Source organism: Mirounga leonina, unplaced genomic scaffold (genome assembly GCF_011800145.1).
Source record: "Mirounga leonina isolate KUSES-001 unplaced genomic scaffold, KU_Mleo_1.0 Mir_115, whole genome shotgun sequence".
In the NCBI taxonomy this organism is placed as follows: domain Eukaryota; kingdom Metazoa; phylum Chordata; class Mammalia; order Carnivora; family Phocidae; genus Mirounga; species Mirounga leonina.
In genome coordinates, this window is record NW_023270268.1 from 26225049 (window position 1) to 26240276 (window position 15228).

General features: G+C 35.0%; 1 protein-coding gene across 11 annotated transcripts in view; it reads left to right on the forward strand.

Moving 5' to 3' along the window:
- The window catches only part of ANKRD28 (ankyrin repeat domain 28), a 200816-nt gene that overhangs the window by 148238 nt on the left and 37350 nt on the right, over window positions 1–15228 (forward strand). For all 11 annotated transcript variants that reach the window (XM_034994292.1, XM_034994258.1, XM_034994274.1 and 8 more), the window contains 6 exons: window positions 104–191; window positions 4114–4256; window positions 7570–7782; window positions 12595–12673; window positions 13605–13719; window positions 14957–15039. In XM_034994292.1, coding sequence (XP_034850183.1) covers window positions 104–191; window positions 4114–4256; window positions 7570–7782; window positions 12595–12673; window positions 13605–13719; window positions 14957–15039 — 721 coding nt within the window. The remainder of the gene's footprint in view (window positions 1–103; window positions 192–4113; window positions 4257–7569; window positions 7783–12594; window positions 12674–13604; window positions 13720–14956; window positions 15040–15228) is intronic.

The window sequence follows — 15228 nt, forward strand, 5'->3', positions numbered from 1 at the left end:
AGAAATTCAGTGCCAGAGAGATTGAGATGAGTAGTCATCATAAGGGATATTCATGAATAGTTCTACTTCTGAATTTTGATGAAACTGTTTATTTTTATTACAGATGGTCAAACTACTCTTGTCTAGAGGTGCCAATATTAATGCTTTTGACAAGAAAGATAGACGGGCTATTCATTGGGCAGCATATATGGGTATGTACGTTTTAAATTTCATTTTCTGACATTATGTATTCAGGAAAATTTGTACGTTTTAGTTCTTGCATTTGGTATAACATCTGTTTTTTAGGATAGTGGGAAGTTACACCATATCTAAATTTGCTGCCCAAGTGGAACCTGTCTGGTAGTGGGAGAGGTTTACCAGAACAGGAGTGTGTTGGGTCCTTTTCTCCTAAAAGCTGATTGAAAATAATTCTGTTTACTTTTAAAGGAAGAGACACCCTAGACACAGGTCTGGGAAACATAATTTAAGTTGGTGTTTACTAAAAGCCCATTCTTAAATCCATCCTTGTTTTTATGGGAATATTAAGGTAGAAGTTATGAAGCTGCTTTAAGAATCCTATTATTTTGGGCCACCACTGGGTTGAATAGGCATCATCGTGTTTGATTTCTACAACAGTAATTTCAGAGAAAGAAACTAAGGCTTAGAGTATAGGTTTTTCTGTAGTAACATGATATATACGTTCTTGAAAAATCTCAGGATTTGCAAAATTGCATTCTAAAACTAACAGAGCTCATGGGAAAACAGTTTTGGGGTAGACCCCCCAAAACCATGCGACTTTGTGACCAGAGCACTAACAAAAACATTAATTCATTCTTGAGGTGACTTGGACAGCCAGAGAGCAAGCAGGTCTTGAGCTTACCTCAGGATATTTTTAAGTGCACAAAAAGAGCAGAATAGAAATACTGGCTTGTGGGTGCTAAGACCATGTATGTAGAACTAAATCTCTAAACATGGAGGAAGTACAACCTGCCATGAACCTTGCAAGTCCTACAAGGCCAGGGTTGTACCTCTGGAAGACATGAATATAGACGTTCATTTTTCAAGTTTTTTCTCTTCCCTGCCAAAGGTTATAATTCTGCTTCTGCCATTCTGGCTCCTCTGGCTTAAGAAAAATCGCATATGGACTGACCTCTTCTGTGTAATACTGGAGTCATTCCCTGATTTACCACTCATACTGCCTGATTACAAAGACATTTAGCTAGCCACCCTTCTTATAGGCATAACTTATCCTCAGTACTCCCTGCTCTTGGTTTTGTCTTTTCCTGTCTCTCACATAAAAATAAAAGATTAAAGGAAAATTTGATGGAAGATTATTAATTTTTAAAACTATGTAAAATTGTGAAACATTATAGTGGAAGAAAATAAACACACTCAAACCAGTTATGTAGATAACCCAACGGTCCAGGAAAATTTTTTGCCTATAGTAGAAAAAACAAAAGTAGCAGAATCCATATTGAAAGTCTGACCTTTAACATGAGTGTAAAGGAGTATCAAAAATGAAGGTTCCTAAGGTTACCATCCTTATCAGATGTCCCTGTTTTGAAAGCCAAAAGCTGAACATTTGGGGCTTATGTTTCTCTCACATCAAATATTTGTGCCTCTAGTTATATCGTGGGCAGTTTTCTTCTGTTATTTGGAGGTAAACATCCAGAAACAATTGACTGGTTAATGAAGAAAAGAAAAATGTAGGGAATTTTCCAAGTAAAATTACGTATGCCATGCATGTCTAATGGATGCCATTTTCTAAAACTACACCTAGATGAATTAAATGAAATCTAGTCCTCTTGGTAGCATCAGTCTATAAATTGACAAGGAAGACACATACTTGTTCTGGCCAGGGTCCACCTAGGTAGAACAGTATCATTTATTTCATTCTAGAGTTTTCTTCCCTTTTTTCTTCTAAATAAGTCACCCCAAACTGGCTGTGGAGAAGCCTCTTTTTTCATTTTCAGTGGTCCAGTAAAGGAATTTATCCATATTTCTGAAATGTGCTTAAATAAATATTTGTCAATTTTAAGATTGTAAATTTGCCTATGCATAGCTCCTTTCCAAATAAAGTTTTATTGGTATTAGGAAAAATTCATACTTCCTGGAATCTACTAGCTTATACGCACAATTAATATGATCTTAAGAATGATGTATTGAAGGGGCGCCTGGGTGGCTCAGTTGGTTAAGCGACTGCCTTCGGCTCAGGTCATGATCCTGGAGTCCCGGGATCGAGTCCCGCATCGGGCTCCCTGCTCGGCAGGGAGTCTGCTTCTCCCTCTGACCCTCCTCCCTCTCATGCTCTCTGTCTTTCATTCTCTCTCTCTCAAATAAATAAATAAAATCTTTAAAAAAAAAAAGAATGATGTATTGATTTTAAACTTTTTCCAGTAAGCCTGCTAGTCTTAAGCATCAAGAGAACTTTGTTTCTTTTTGACGTATTAGTGAATAATACGCATTGCCCAGTTGAAAAGCTGTAATTATGTGTGAGCCTTCTGGGTACTGATTTTCACTGCATTACAATAAATGCAAGTAGCTATCTTTCTGGAGCCATAGATAAGAGAGTAGTGTATAGTGAGTGATCTTTTGTACCAGTTAATACTCTTACATGATAATTATGTGTGATTTGGCACCTAATGATTTGATATTCCTTAGGTTTTTCCTAAAAATATAGTAGACATTTCTTAATGAGATGGGGGAAACAATAGCTGAAAGTATCCACTTCAATTGGTAATTTACATATAAACAACAAAATCTACTTGATTCTGTGATCTTGTATCCTGGCTTAATTTTTGTCAAGGGAGAGGGGGGCCTGTGTTTGAGAGCCTCATTTTTATGGTTATTAACTTTATATACTCATTCCCTATGAAGGGATATTTAAAAATGATATCATGAACAATTCATTTAATGTAAGACATTTAGCTAGAATATCTGGAATATACGAAGAAGTAGAACATAAGAGCATACGATATTTGCCTTTGAAGATATGTATTTGGGAAGTTAATACATAAAAGTAATTTGGGGCAATTAAATAATAATTCGAGTTTAAGAACCATCAGAAGGTATTATATACTTGTTAGATAGTATTTACAGGTATATATGGTGCTTTTGGCTTATAAGACTTACAGGAAAGAGAGATGACTGAGTTGATTGGGGAAAATGGGAACTGATGTGGGCCTTCAGGGATTAGTAGCAAAGCTTGCAAAGAGATATCCAAGCAAAACATTCCATGCAATGAAGGAATCCCATGAACACAGGCACAGATGTGGGAAGCATTATGGAAGAGGAGAAAGCAGTGTATAATCTAATCTGATAAAGACCAAGGAGATAAAAAAGGAGAATAGTGGTTCTCCCACCATCTGGATACATGTTCCCCTTCCTGGCCTCCTTGTATGGTATGGTCGGGCCTCGGCCTAGTTCTTACTAGTGAATTGAAAGCAACATCACCTCTGGGCCAGAGCGTTTAATTGCTGATTTGAGATTCTACAGTCTATTGCTCCTTTTGGCACAGTGGCCATGTTCAAGATGGTGTCAGCTATATGAGCCTGTGTCCTTGAGTGACTTAGCAGACCCCTCTTGCCAAGCTATCATAGTGTTGATGAGAAATAAAATGCTAGTTAAGCCACTGAGATTTAGGAATTGATTGTTAACCACAGCACATATAACCCTATCCTGATTGATACAAAGGTGAATAGCAAACAAAGTTGGTTAAGGACATCTGGTAGAAATAATACGGGAAAAGAAGTTTTTAACCACGTTCTAGGCAGAGAAACATAAACTAATTGTTACATTAGACATAAAACGCCAATTTCAGAACTTGAGAATGTATTAAAACAATCTTAAAAACAACAAGATCTAGACAAAAGGAGCGTTATCTAGACAAAAGGTTGTCACTGTATAAAATAATCAAATATATGGTTTTCAATTAGTTACCTCTATCAACATTTATTAAAATTACCTGAATTCTTTTTTTCTTCTCCTGTCCTTTCTCTGGTTATAACTTAATTCATTGGTGACTTATGCATTATTTAGGTAATTTGCATTTTTACCTTTTTTTAAAGATATCCAGGATTATATTTCATATTTTCCTATACTCATCTGGTTTTTTCCCCTCGTAAACATTTTCAGGTCACATTGAAGTAGTGAAATTACTTGTGGCACATGGAGCTGAAGTGACATGCAAGGATAAGAAGTCTTATACACCTCTTCATGCAGCAGCCTCTAGTGGAATGATCAGCGTAGTCAAGTACCTTCTGGATCTTGGAGTTGATGTAGGTATATAGATTGAGCAATATAAATGAAGGAGGCAAGCTTTTATATGTTTGTGATTTCATTGCTGGCAGAAGTTATTCTAATTTTAAAGATAATTTTATTTTTTTAAAGATTTATTTATTTATTTATTTGACAGCAAGAGACAGACAGCAAGAGCAGGAACACAAACAGGGGGAGTGGGAGAGGGAGAAGCAGGACTCCCACCGGGCAGGGAGCCCGATGCGGGGCTCGATCCCAGGACCCTGGGATCATGACCTGAGCTGAAGGCAGATGCTTAACGACTGAGCCACCCAGGCGCCCCTTAAAGATAATTTTATATAATTATATTTTTATCTTTTAACTGGATATTTGTAGTCCTTTACATAATATATAGTGCACTAATATGATCATGTAATTAGTCAAAGTATATTAAGAGGTAAAGGATATTTCAAAGGTGAATGAATGACACAGGTTTTTCTTTTTCATCACTGTCCAAGCCCTGTAGCTCCATTTTAGCTGATCAGATACACTTGGGTTATTTTTCCTAAGTGACTAGGTTACTGTTAGTCTTATTTGCTCAGTCTAATACTCCCTTTAAATGACTATAACAGTTCACATTACAGGATATTGGCAAGAGCTAGGCAGGAAAACCAGAGGTTTCTTGCCCATCAACTGTAAGTGTTCTTACTGTATAAATTTGTTTGGTTAGGAGGGTTGCTACTTTATATTTGATTCCTGAATTGAGATAGCTAAGAATACCTTACTTTCACAGGCCATCCTTTAAGCACTTGTGCTTTTATGCCCCTCTTCATATATTTACTCTTATTTTAGGTACAGTTCTGACAGACTTGTCTGGTTCTTCAAAACAGATTAAAAAGAGCAAATTAGAAGGAGAGAGGGTTAGGCTCTGCTAGAGGGAGGGCTTTAGATCAGCTGCAAAAACAAACAAAAAGGTAAGTAGTAATCTGGTTGGATAAAGAATGCGAGGCAGAATTGTAGAGCTGAATAGACTCTTAATTTAAGGATTATATGAAGCACTTTGCCTAAAGCAAACAAGTAGTTACTGAAAATGTCGGGATTGTGAGATGTTACAAAAATCCAAACATGTTGTTAGGGAGGGTCTTGTAGAGTGCAAATAGATAGAAGTTTTATTTCTCAGCAGTTCCTCTAGCTCTGTTTCACCAGAGTAGCATAATGCCTTACCGTACAACTAACTGATCTAGATAAATGAGGCATCTTGTTTCTGACTACTGTTTCACATCCATTCTGGTGAGTTTTTTTAATTTGTGTTATTGACAGTAAAGTAACATTTGTAAACTGTGGTGACAGAGAGTTCTTTGGAATAAATGGTCAGACTCAGAGCCGTTTACTGACATGTGGCCTCCAGTTGCATGATTTATTAGTTTCCCAGGGCTTCCATAAGAAATTACCATAAAGTGAGTGACTTAAAACAAATTTAATCTCTCAAAGTTCTGGAGACTCTGAGGGAGAAGCTATTCCATGTCTCCTAACTTTTGGTGGTGAAGTGTAGGTACTTTGACTAAAGTTTTCACTTTATCCAATTTCTGTTACCAGGGATTTCAGAAAAGAAAATGTTAAAATACAGTTGTGATAAGTTGAGGCCAACTTCAGAGTTAGAGGGGACAGTCTCCAAACAAGGCTGCCCTGATTTCTGATCAACTACAAGTTTGGGGCATTCCCCAAAACCACCTTCGGGTTTGATAAGTCACTAGAAGGATTCAAAAAATTCACTGAAGGGGCGCTAGGTGGTTCAGTCAGTTAAGTATCTGACTCTTGATTTGGGCTCAGGTCTTGATCTCAGGGTTGTGAGTTCAAGCCCCACATTGGCCCCATGCTGGTCATGGAGCCTACTTAAAACAAAAACAAAAACAAACTCACAACTATTATACTCATGGTATATTATACAAAAAAGATACGAATTAAGATCAGCCAAAGGAAGAGACACATAGGGCAAAGTCCAGGAGTATTCTAAACAGAAAGCATTCATTGTTCTCTTCCCATGGAGTTGGGACTCCTTACTCTCCTAGCATCAGCGTATGACAGTATGCACATAGTATTGCCAAACAGGAAAGCTCATGTGAGCTTTGTTTTCAGAGTTTTTATTGGGGCTCCTTTACATAGGTGTGATTGATTTTTTAATTTATTTTTTTAATTTTTATTTATTTTTTAAGATTTTATTTATTTGAGAAAGAGAGTGAACAAGAGAGAGAGCACAGGAGCAGAGGGAGAGGGAGAAGCACACTCCTCACTGAGCAGGGAGCCCGATGCTGGGCTCTATCCCAGGAGCCTAGGATCATGACCGGAGCCGAAGGCAGATGCTTAACTACCTGAACCACCCAGGCACCCCATAGGTGTGATTGATTAATCGATCACTTGCCCACATGGTTGATTTCAGTCTCCAAGTCCACTGATAACTGAGGGCTCCAGAGCCCGCACCCTAAATCACATAGTTGGTTTATGTGGCATTGGCACATCCTACCCCTAGACCATTGGCTACGTCCAGTCCTACTCTAAGATCCATTGTAGCCAGCTCCCACCCTAAATGAGGACACTCCTATCAAGTATGCCATAGATTACCTCCCAGAAGACAAGGGCAAGGGCTAGACATCTCTTTGGGCAAAGGTCACATTCTTTATGTAAAAGTCATGTAAGCTTTAAAGTATTCACCCATTTTATTTATTAGAAACAGAACGAAAAGAGAATCTTGCTCAAGAATTATTTCTCAGTATGAAGAGCACATTCCTTCTGGTAAAATGTTAACATGTAAGGCTGGAAAATATCTAGAGTCCAACTTTGTGCAGAAATGAAATAGAAAAAGATGCCACTCATTTTTTTTAAATCCTAACTTTTACTTCATTACCAACTTTAATCTTTTGTCACTGCAAATGTAAAGGCTGAAAATAAGCATGTTATTCAATATATCTCAGAATTTTCAGTTTGTGTTCATTTGTCATGATTCTTAGAGTTAATTCTTATAACTGTACCTTACTTTGAAGACCTTTAAAAATACATTATTTTGTTTTCATTTTCTTAAAATTTCTCTCTTGGAATCATTCAGTTTTGTCATGAAGTAGACATTGCATGTGTAAATTATATTCCCTGAATGTACAAAATCTATTTGACACCAAAATGCTGTTGTTAATGTTCATTATTTTAAAAGAACTTTAGCATTATAAGCCTTATCTATGTATTTAGCCCTGTTTCTCACTTTATTAACTTGATTGCAACCACAACATCACTAAACTAGCTCTCATTCTTGTAGCAAGTAGCGCAAGACTACTTTAACATTGAGATTTTTTTTTCTTCCAATAGATGAATGAACCAAATGCCTATGGAAATACACCTCTTCATGTAGCCTGCTATAATGGACAAGATGTTGTAGTGAATGAACTTATAGACTGTGGTGCTAATGTAAATCAAAAGAATGAAAAAGGATTTACTCCTTTGCACTTTGCTGCTGCATCAACACATGGAGCATTGTGTTTAGAGCTTCTAGTAGGCAATGGGGCCGATGTCAATATGAAGGTATGAAATAAAATCAGAATCCATACTGTACTATTTAGGAGTTTGCTGTTTAAAACAGTATCAGTGACAAATACCATTCAGCAATAAAAAGGAACAAATTACGGATAGACGCAAGAACACAGGTGAATCTTTAAAAAGTCTTACAAAAGAATATACATATTACTCCCATTTATAGATGGTTCTAGAACAGATGAAATTCCATTTATATGGGGTTCCAGATTCTATAGTTGGAAAAAAAAAAAAAAGAACAGTTGCCTCTGTGAGGAGGGATTGATGAAAAAGGGATGTAGCAGAACTTGCTGGGGTGATGGTAATATTCTATATTTTGACAGGCTTTGTGTTATATAAATAAGCATTTGTCAAAACTCATGAAGTGGTACATTTAAGATTTGTACACTTCATTGCATGTATATTTTCCCTTAGGAGGTAACAAACAAAAGTGATGTTGAACGCTCGTTTATGATAAACATACCAAAGTGTTTAGAGATAATATGTAGTCGTATCTTCAACTTTTGAAAAACATCAAATAATTGGGTGGATGGCTGGATGGAGAGATTGATATATGATGATGTGCGTATAGTAAAAATGTTAGTGATAGAATCCAGGTGGTATATATATGGGTGTTCATGGTAATCCTTTTAACTTTTCTGTTTTGAAGTTTTTTTCAATTTTATAAAAATTGAAAGACCACTATCAGTGTGTTACATATAAAGAATAGTTTTTGTTGTTTTTTGGTTACATTCACATTCAGGAATGAGCATTTGAATTTTAGAAATACGTGAAAATTCTGGAACCAAAATAAATGTTCTTTCACTATATAATTCTGTGAAAAAGCACATGCAGCCACATTTTTGAACAACACTACTTTATAATGTGTAATCATCATTTTGATTTTTGTAAAATGCTTTCACTGATTGTTCCTGTATTAATTCATCAATTCATTCTTTGAGTATTTGCCAGTCTATATCTTGTGTTATAAAGAAAAGAAAACCACAAATAAAATTGAACTGTTTAGTAAAAACATTTAACCTTAAAATGTGTTTTTCAGAGCTTTAATTACTTAAGCTTTCAGCTTCTTTTGTGGGTATCATGAGCCAGTCTTCAGATTGGTAAAGAAAGGGAGTCCATTTTCTTGTATTTCTTAACTTTAGAGAGACTTTTAGTGTTGCTGCTGACCCTGATAGCTGTAGTAGCAGCAAGTCCATCTATAATTAGTCATTGCTCTAAATTGCCCTCTCTCAGCTACAGGAAGAATTTATAGTTATCATACTCAAGGAAGGAAAGGGCATGAAGTATCATAAAGAACTCCTATTATATGATTACGTTTAAAATGCCTTTTCTAAGAATATACATTCAAAGCTTCCAGTTCTCAGTCAAATCACCTACTGAAGGTTTTTTTAATAGTTTAAATAATTACTAAAAATTTATTGATAATAAATTTTAACTCCTCAGTTTGATTTGAAGAATTCCTGCTGTTTGGATAATCGGGGAGTAGAACAATATCTAAACTCTTGTGAAGAAAAGAAATTTGTTACTTGTTTCCTCAAAGGCCTAGTGATATTTTTTAATGAAGATTAGATCTTAACATTTCTCAAAAGATCATAACCAAATTTTTTTTAGTCTCTATGAGAACTGTTTATGATCAAGTGACTGTAGTTAAATCGTTGTGTGTTAAATATTAAGTATCATGGCTTACCTATAACATTAGCTATGACACATGTTTTAGTTTCTATAGTGCTGTCTTTAAGGGGTAAAAATTAGGCTTTTTATTTATTTTATACAGTGCCATTTAGACATGAATATTTAATATAATTTGATGAGAGATCGTTTGATTCATATGTGAGCGCCTACATAGCTGACTCCAGTGGCTAAGCAGATTTGAAGGGAACGAGCCAGTGATGTTGGTTTGGAAATAGATTTCCTAAAAAGTTCCCTTAATCTTGTCTGGGGATATATGACATTCCATTTATATGCAGTTGTCCAATTATCTTATAGCCAAGTTCCTTTGGAACACAGTTCCCATGATGTTAATGACTTCTAAGGTACCTTCCAGCTCTGAAATTATATAAAAATTATTAATAACTTTGTGTTTTTAACAAGTAAGAACATATATTCACTCAAGAATCTTCATTCCTGACACCTGTGTATCCTATATTTATCAAATCAGTGCCTATCAAATTGTTGCTTGATTAAGGAGCTAATAAGGCTTTGACACTTGCCTTATAAAAAAATTATACTTGTAACCCTCATGTTCTCCTTATCAAGTCATCTCTTTCTCCCTGCTTCATCTTTTTCTTCTACATTATTTTTCCATTTTGTTTCTGTCCCTGATCAAGTTGTGGATGACTAGAAATTGGAATGTGAATTTAGGCTTGAAATTACTCATTTATTTATATGTTTTTAAATTGGCTGTCTTACAAAGTACTACATAGAGATAAAGTAAATGCAGTTTAAAAAGCAGTATAGGTCTGGTTTTTATAACCTTGCTTATTAACATGAGCCCTACTGCATTGATTGTATCACTTAAATGCACATCTTTTCCCACTTCACCTTATTGTTCATAAATTTTGGTCAGATAAAATACCCCAAATAATTTGATTTAAAATTTAAACATAAAAAGTAATGCTTACTTGTTGTTGTTATTTATGGTCACCTGTGAACACATCTCTTAGAATTTTGGTGGATCTTAATTTTTGTTTGAAACTCCTAATTTGATATAAAATTAATTAAGGTGACTTAAAAAAAAAAAATCTACCCATTGTCTCCCCACTGCAGAGAGAAATAAATGGGCTCTTCCCACTTCTAACATGTCTTAACGTGGACTTTTCAGTTGGTAATCTGAATCTTTTGGGGGTGTTTTGTTTGTTTGTTTCTTTTAGTATATTTGGAATACTTTTTATGATCAGTAAGTATGTAGAAAGTAAAAATGTCAATCCAGTGCCCCCTGTAGGACTCCACTTACTAGCTATGAGACCTGGTTACGTTTCTTAACCCCTTGGCCTATACGATAGGGTCAATAGTATATATGTCATAGGGTTTTGGAAAAGCAAATGACTAAATATATATGAAATGTTTTAAAACTGCTTGGAACATAGTGCTTACTATGTATATAAATGTTAGCTATAATTATATTTCACATTTCATCATTTTATGAACTCAAATTTATATTACAGTTTAGTTTTTATTTTTACTTTTTTCTTGTCTGTAAGGTAAAAGATTAACATTGAAGAATCAAGATATGTTAGATAGGGAACATTTTGAAAAAACATTACAAACTGGAATCCCTTTATTAAAATGCTTTTGTGCTTTTTTTTTCTGGTTGAAAAAATAACTGCTACATAGATAAAAACACCAAATACAGTAATAGACTATAATAGACTATAACAGACACTGTTATACACTATAACTTATACACTGGGTGTTTTACAAAGGTTAGTATATTTATTCTGTACAGCAGGACTGTGAGGTACAGGTAATATCATATCCATTGAGTGAAGAAGGGTCAGGAAGATAGACAGCTTCTCCTAATTCTTTCTGTTGGTAACTGGCAGAACCAGGATTCAGCTCAGCTCATCCTGATTCCAGAGCCTACCTTGTTTGTTCACTTGGGTTTGTTTGTTTTGGTTTGCTTTGGTTTGTTTTCCCTCCTGTGTACACACTGCTTCTAAAGGTTTAAAAATTCTGAGATAAATTGCCAATTGGATAGTTTGCTTAAAAAAAATTTATATAAAATTATGGAATCAAATACATTGCTAGGTAATTACGAAGTTCGTCTAACACTCCACTATTACAATGACATGAGAATTTCTTTTTTTTTTTAAAGATTTACTTATTTGACAGAGACAGAGCGAGAGAAGGAACATAAGCAGGGGGAGTGGGAGAGGGAGAAGCAGGCTTCCCGCGGAGCAAGGAGCCTGATGTGGGGCTCGATCCCAGGACCCTGGGATCAAAACCTGAGCCTAAAGCAGAAGCTTAATGACTGAGCCACCCAGGCGCCCCGACATGAGAATTTCTTAAGGAGATCTGCATTATAGAGTTTTAGTATAAACTTAGGACACTTGTCACATTTCATTTTTAAGTATATGTATACAGAAGATATTCTGAATATTGCTGAGGGATTAGGAATTGCAAAATAGACTCTTTCCTTTATAATGGTCACATTGTATGTTTTGACAAAGTCCTTTAGAATTTCGGAGTTTGTACATTAAATACACACATGCCCAGTTAGTATGATTATTTATTTTAAGTAATTTGAGGAAAAAGCTAACAATATTTATTACAAATAATTATAAACAAATTAAAATATGAAGTTTTTAAAGTGAATTATAGTGGTTGAAGTTAATGCTAACATTCACTTTTCCTTGGTTGATGAAGGATTCAGCATTTCTTAGAATGAAAGAATTGTAGCAGTGTGAAATTTTTGAAAGGTGGGAAACACATCCCAGTTGTACCACTACTGACTATGTGACCTTGGTTGAATCATTAATATCCTTGTGCTTCAGTTTTCCCACCTTTGTAATAGGAATGATACTAAGATTACACTGTATACCTACCTTGCAGAGCTTTTTGTAAACTATAGGCATTAAGGGTTTTTTTTGTTGTTGTTGTATATTTGTGCTTTATAATACCTGTACTTTAAAAAAAAGTTCCTAATTTGAACAGCTGTTTTACCTACATAGGATTGAGTTAAACTTAATGCTTGAATAATAGTTTTACAAGATGAAGATGCAAGAAGATACTCAAAATAAAACTAAGGGTTATATATGACAGATATAACAATAATTTTAAATCTCTCTTATTTGATTATTTCAGAGCAAGGATGGGAAAACCCCACTGCACATGACTGCCCTCCACGGTAGATTCTCCAGATCACAAACCATTATCCAGAGTGGTAAAAAGTATTTCTGTTTGTTTTTTTTCTTAAATGTAATAAAAACATCCACAAAATGAATGGTATTGAGGAATTGTTGTAGCTGTCTATATATTTTTAATATTTGATTTCAGATCTTACGAAAATCAAATAATAAAGAGTACAAAATGCCATGTATATGTATCTTTTACAATTTGTTTTTCATTTATTTTTGTTTTATTTCACCTGAATTATAAGTACAATTTCTCTAGCAGTTAGTGTGGGCTTTCTATAAGCATTGCTAAATAGAAAACTTTGCCTTTCCACAACAGTTTGTATTTGTATTATACATTAACAAAACTCTGTTGCATTTATCTTTTTTCCCGTTTTGGATATTTTGAACTATTTTTAGGACTTTCATTTATTTTCGGAACCTGTATTCTTTTGCATTTGAATTAGTACTAGGCAAGCTAAACCTTTAAATACTCTTAGGTACATTACTTTAGTGTTTCCCAAGCCATATCCCAAGGAACTGTTTGTTAGTAGTCCTCAAGATAATAGTTGTTATGGTTTTGCAAGGAAAAAGTAGTAGTTTTGTGATCAAATAATTCCTAAAGCATTGCATACAATCTTGATGACACATGGTGTGTGTGCATTAAAGCTCTGAAATCTTGCTCTAAAGAAATATGTTTAATTTTGTTTTAATATAGTGGTTTCCAAACTTATTAGACTCCAGAACCCTTTCATCATTTTAAAATCTGTTAAAAGCTTATGCTTAGTTCACAAAATTGTTTTTAAGTGTAAAATCTGTAACGTCAGTGCCTGGCCCATTAAATGTCCTGTGAGTGAAACCTAGTTAAACCACTATATCCATTAGTTTATGTTTGAATAGTGTTTTATGGTACTTTTGATGTAATAAATTTGACTTGATCTTAATATGGTCCAGTATCTGATAGTACATTATTTACTGCAGGAGCTGTAATTGACTGTGAGGATAAGAATGGAAACACCCCTTTGCACATAGCAGCAAGGTACGGCCATGAGCTGCTAATCAACACTCTTATTACAAGTGGTGCTGACACTGCAAAGTAAGTACTTACCACAGTGTTGAGAGCTGTGCTGACAGGGAAACACAGATGGAAGTGAATTGCAGTTTTCTAGAGATTTCAAGTAGAAGTATGGATTTTGTGCCCAATATGGTACTAATTGCTTGAGCTTTTTCCTACTTGTGTGGATGATGTGCTAGAATAGATATTTAATGTGATTTCATTTGGTAAGCCAGTGTAGTATATTCTTATATTTTTTTTAACCCCAGTGAATTCTAAATTATGAATAATACACAGTTTTAGTCAGAGCTTTTCACTGTTGTGATCTATTTATTAAAAGTAAATAAAAGACCCAAAAATGTTTATATACTGAATGCTTTTCTTTTTCATTCAAATAATACTATCTGTAGATTTTTTGCCTCCTGCTTTGGTCAAAACAGCTCACTTTGTCTATTTTATGTATTAAAGTTTCTCTGTAAAGATTTTGTTTGAAAGATGGATTCTCCTGCGTGCTCTGCAGAAGTAAACACCCTACTTAATTTGACGGTTATCATTCCTATGTGTGTCTTTCTATTTTTATTACATTTTATTACATTTATTATATATATTCATTAACTTGTTTTAAACCTTTTAAACTTTCTGTAAATGTGATGCTACTGTATACTTTTTTGCAGCCTCTTTGATTTAGCCATGTAGATAAAGATTTGGACTTTTTCCACATCTCTACAAATACCTGTAGTTCATTTTATAAAATTTAATTTTGTGTAAAGGTTTCATAGTTTATTCATTCTACTTATTTGCAAACATAAGTTGCTTCCAATTTTACAAAATTTCCTGCAGTGAGCATTCTTGAACATTTTGTGTTGTGGTAATGATTCTCACTGGCGAGGCGTGGGGCGGGGAATGGATTTCACACCCTAGGCAAATGTCCAGAGACATTTTTGGTTGTCATGCTTTGGGAGGAGGGTGTTACTGGCATCTGGTTTGGATAGAGCCCAGGGGCACTGCTGAACATCCTGCATGCACAGGGAAGCCGCCCCGCCCCCAATAAAGTCCATCATGACAATAGTGCCAAGGTTGAAAAATTCTCCTGGAGGAAAACTGCTGGATAATACATAAGCTATGGTCACCTTCAGCCTTTTGCCAAATTGCTCTCCAAAATGTTAAAGGTTTTGACTCATCTAATTATCTTTCCACTTCAGCTAGTTTCTTTGTAATTTATTCAAATGATTGTATTATTCTTGATTGTAATGCAGTTACTGTCCTGCTTATACTTCAGGCGTGGCATACATGGAATGTTCCCCCTCCATTTGGCAGCCTTAAGTGGTTTTTCAGATTGCTGCAGGAAACTTCTTTCTTCTGGTAAGTGGAACCATTGTAGACTGAGTCTTCTTTTTTTGTTTCCCCAAAGCCTCCCACATTTTAATACAATCTCTTTATCCTGTTTTTCCAAAATCACTTGTAGATATGTCCCAAGTGTGAATCATTTATTAAGTCCTCTTAGAAGATGTTGGGTCTTTTTTAATTTTAAGATGCAGTTTTGGGGTGCCT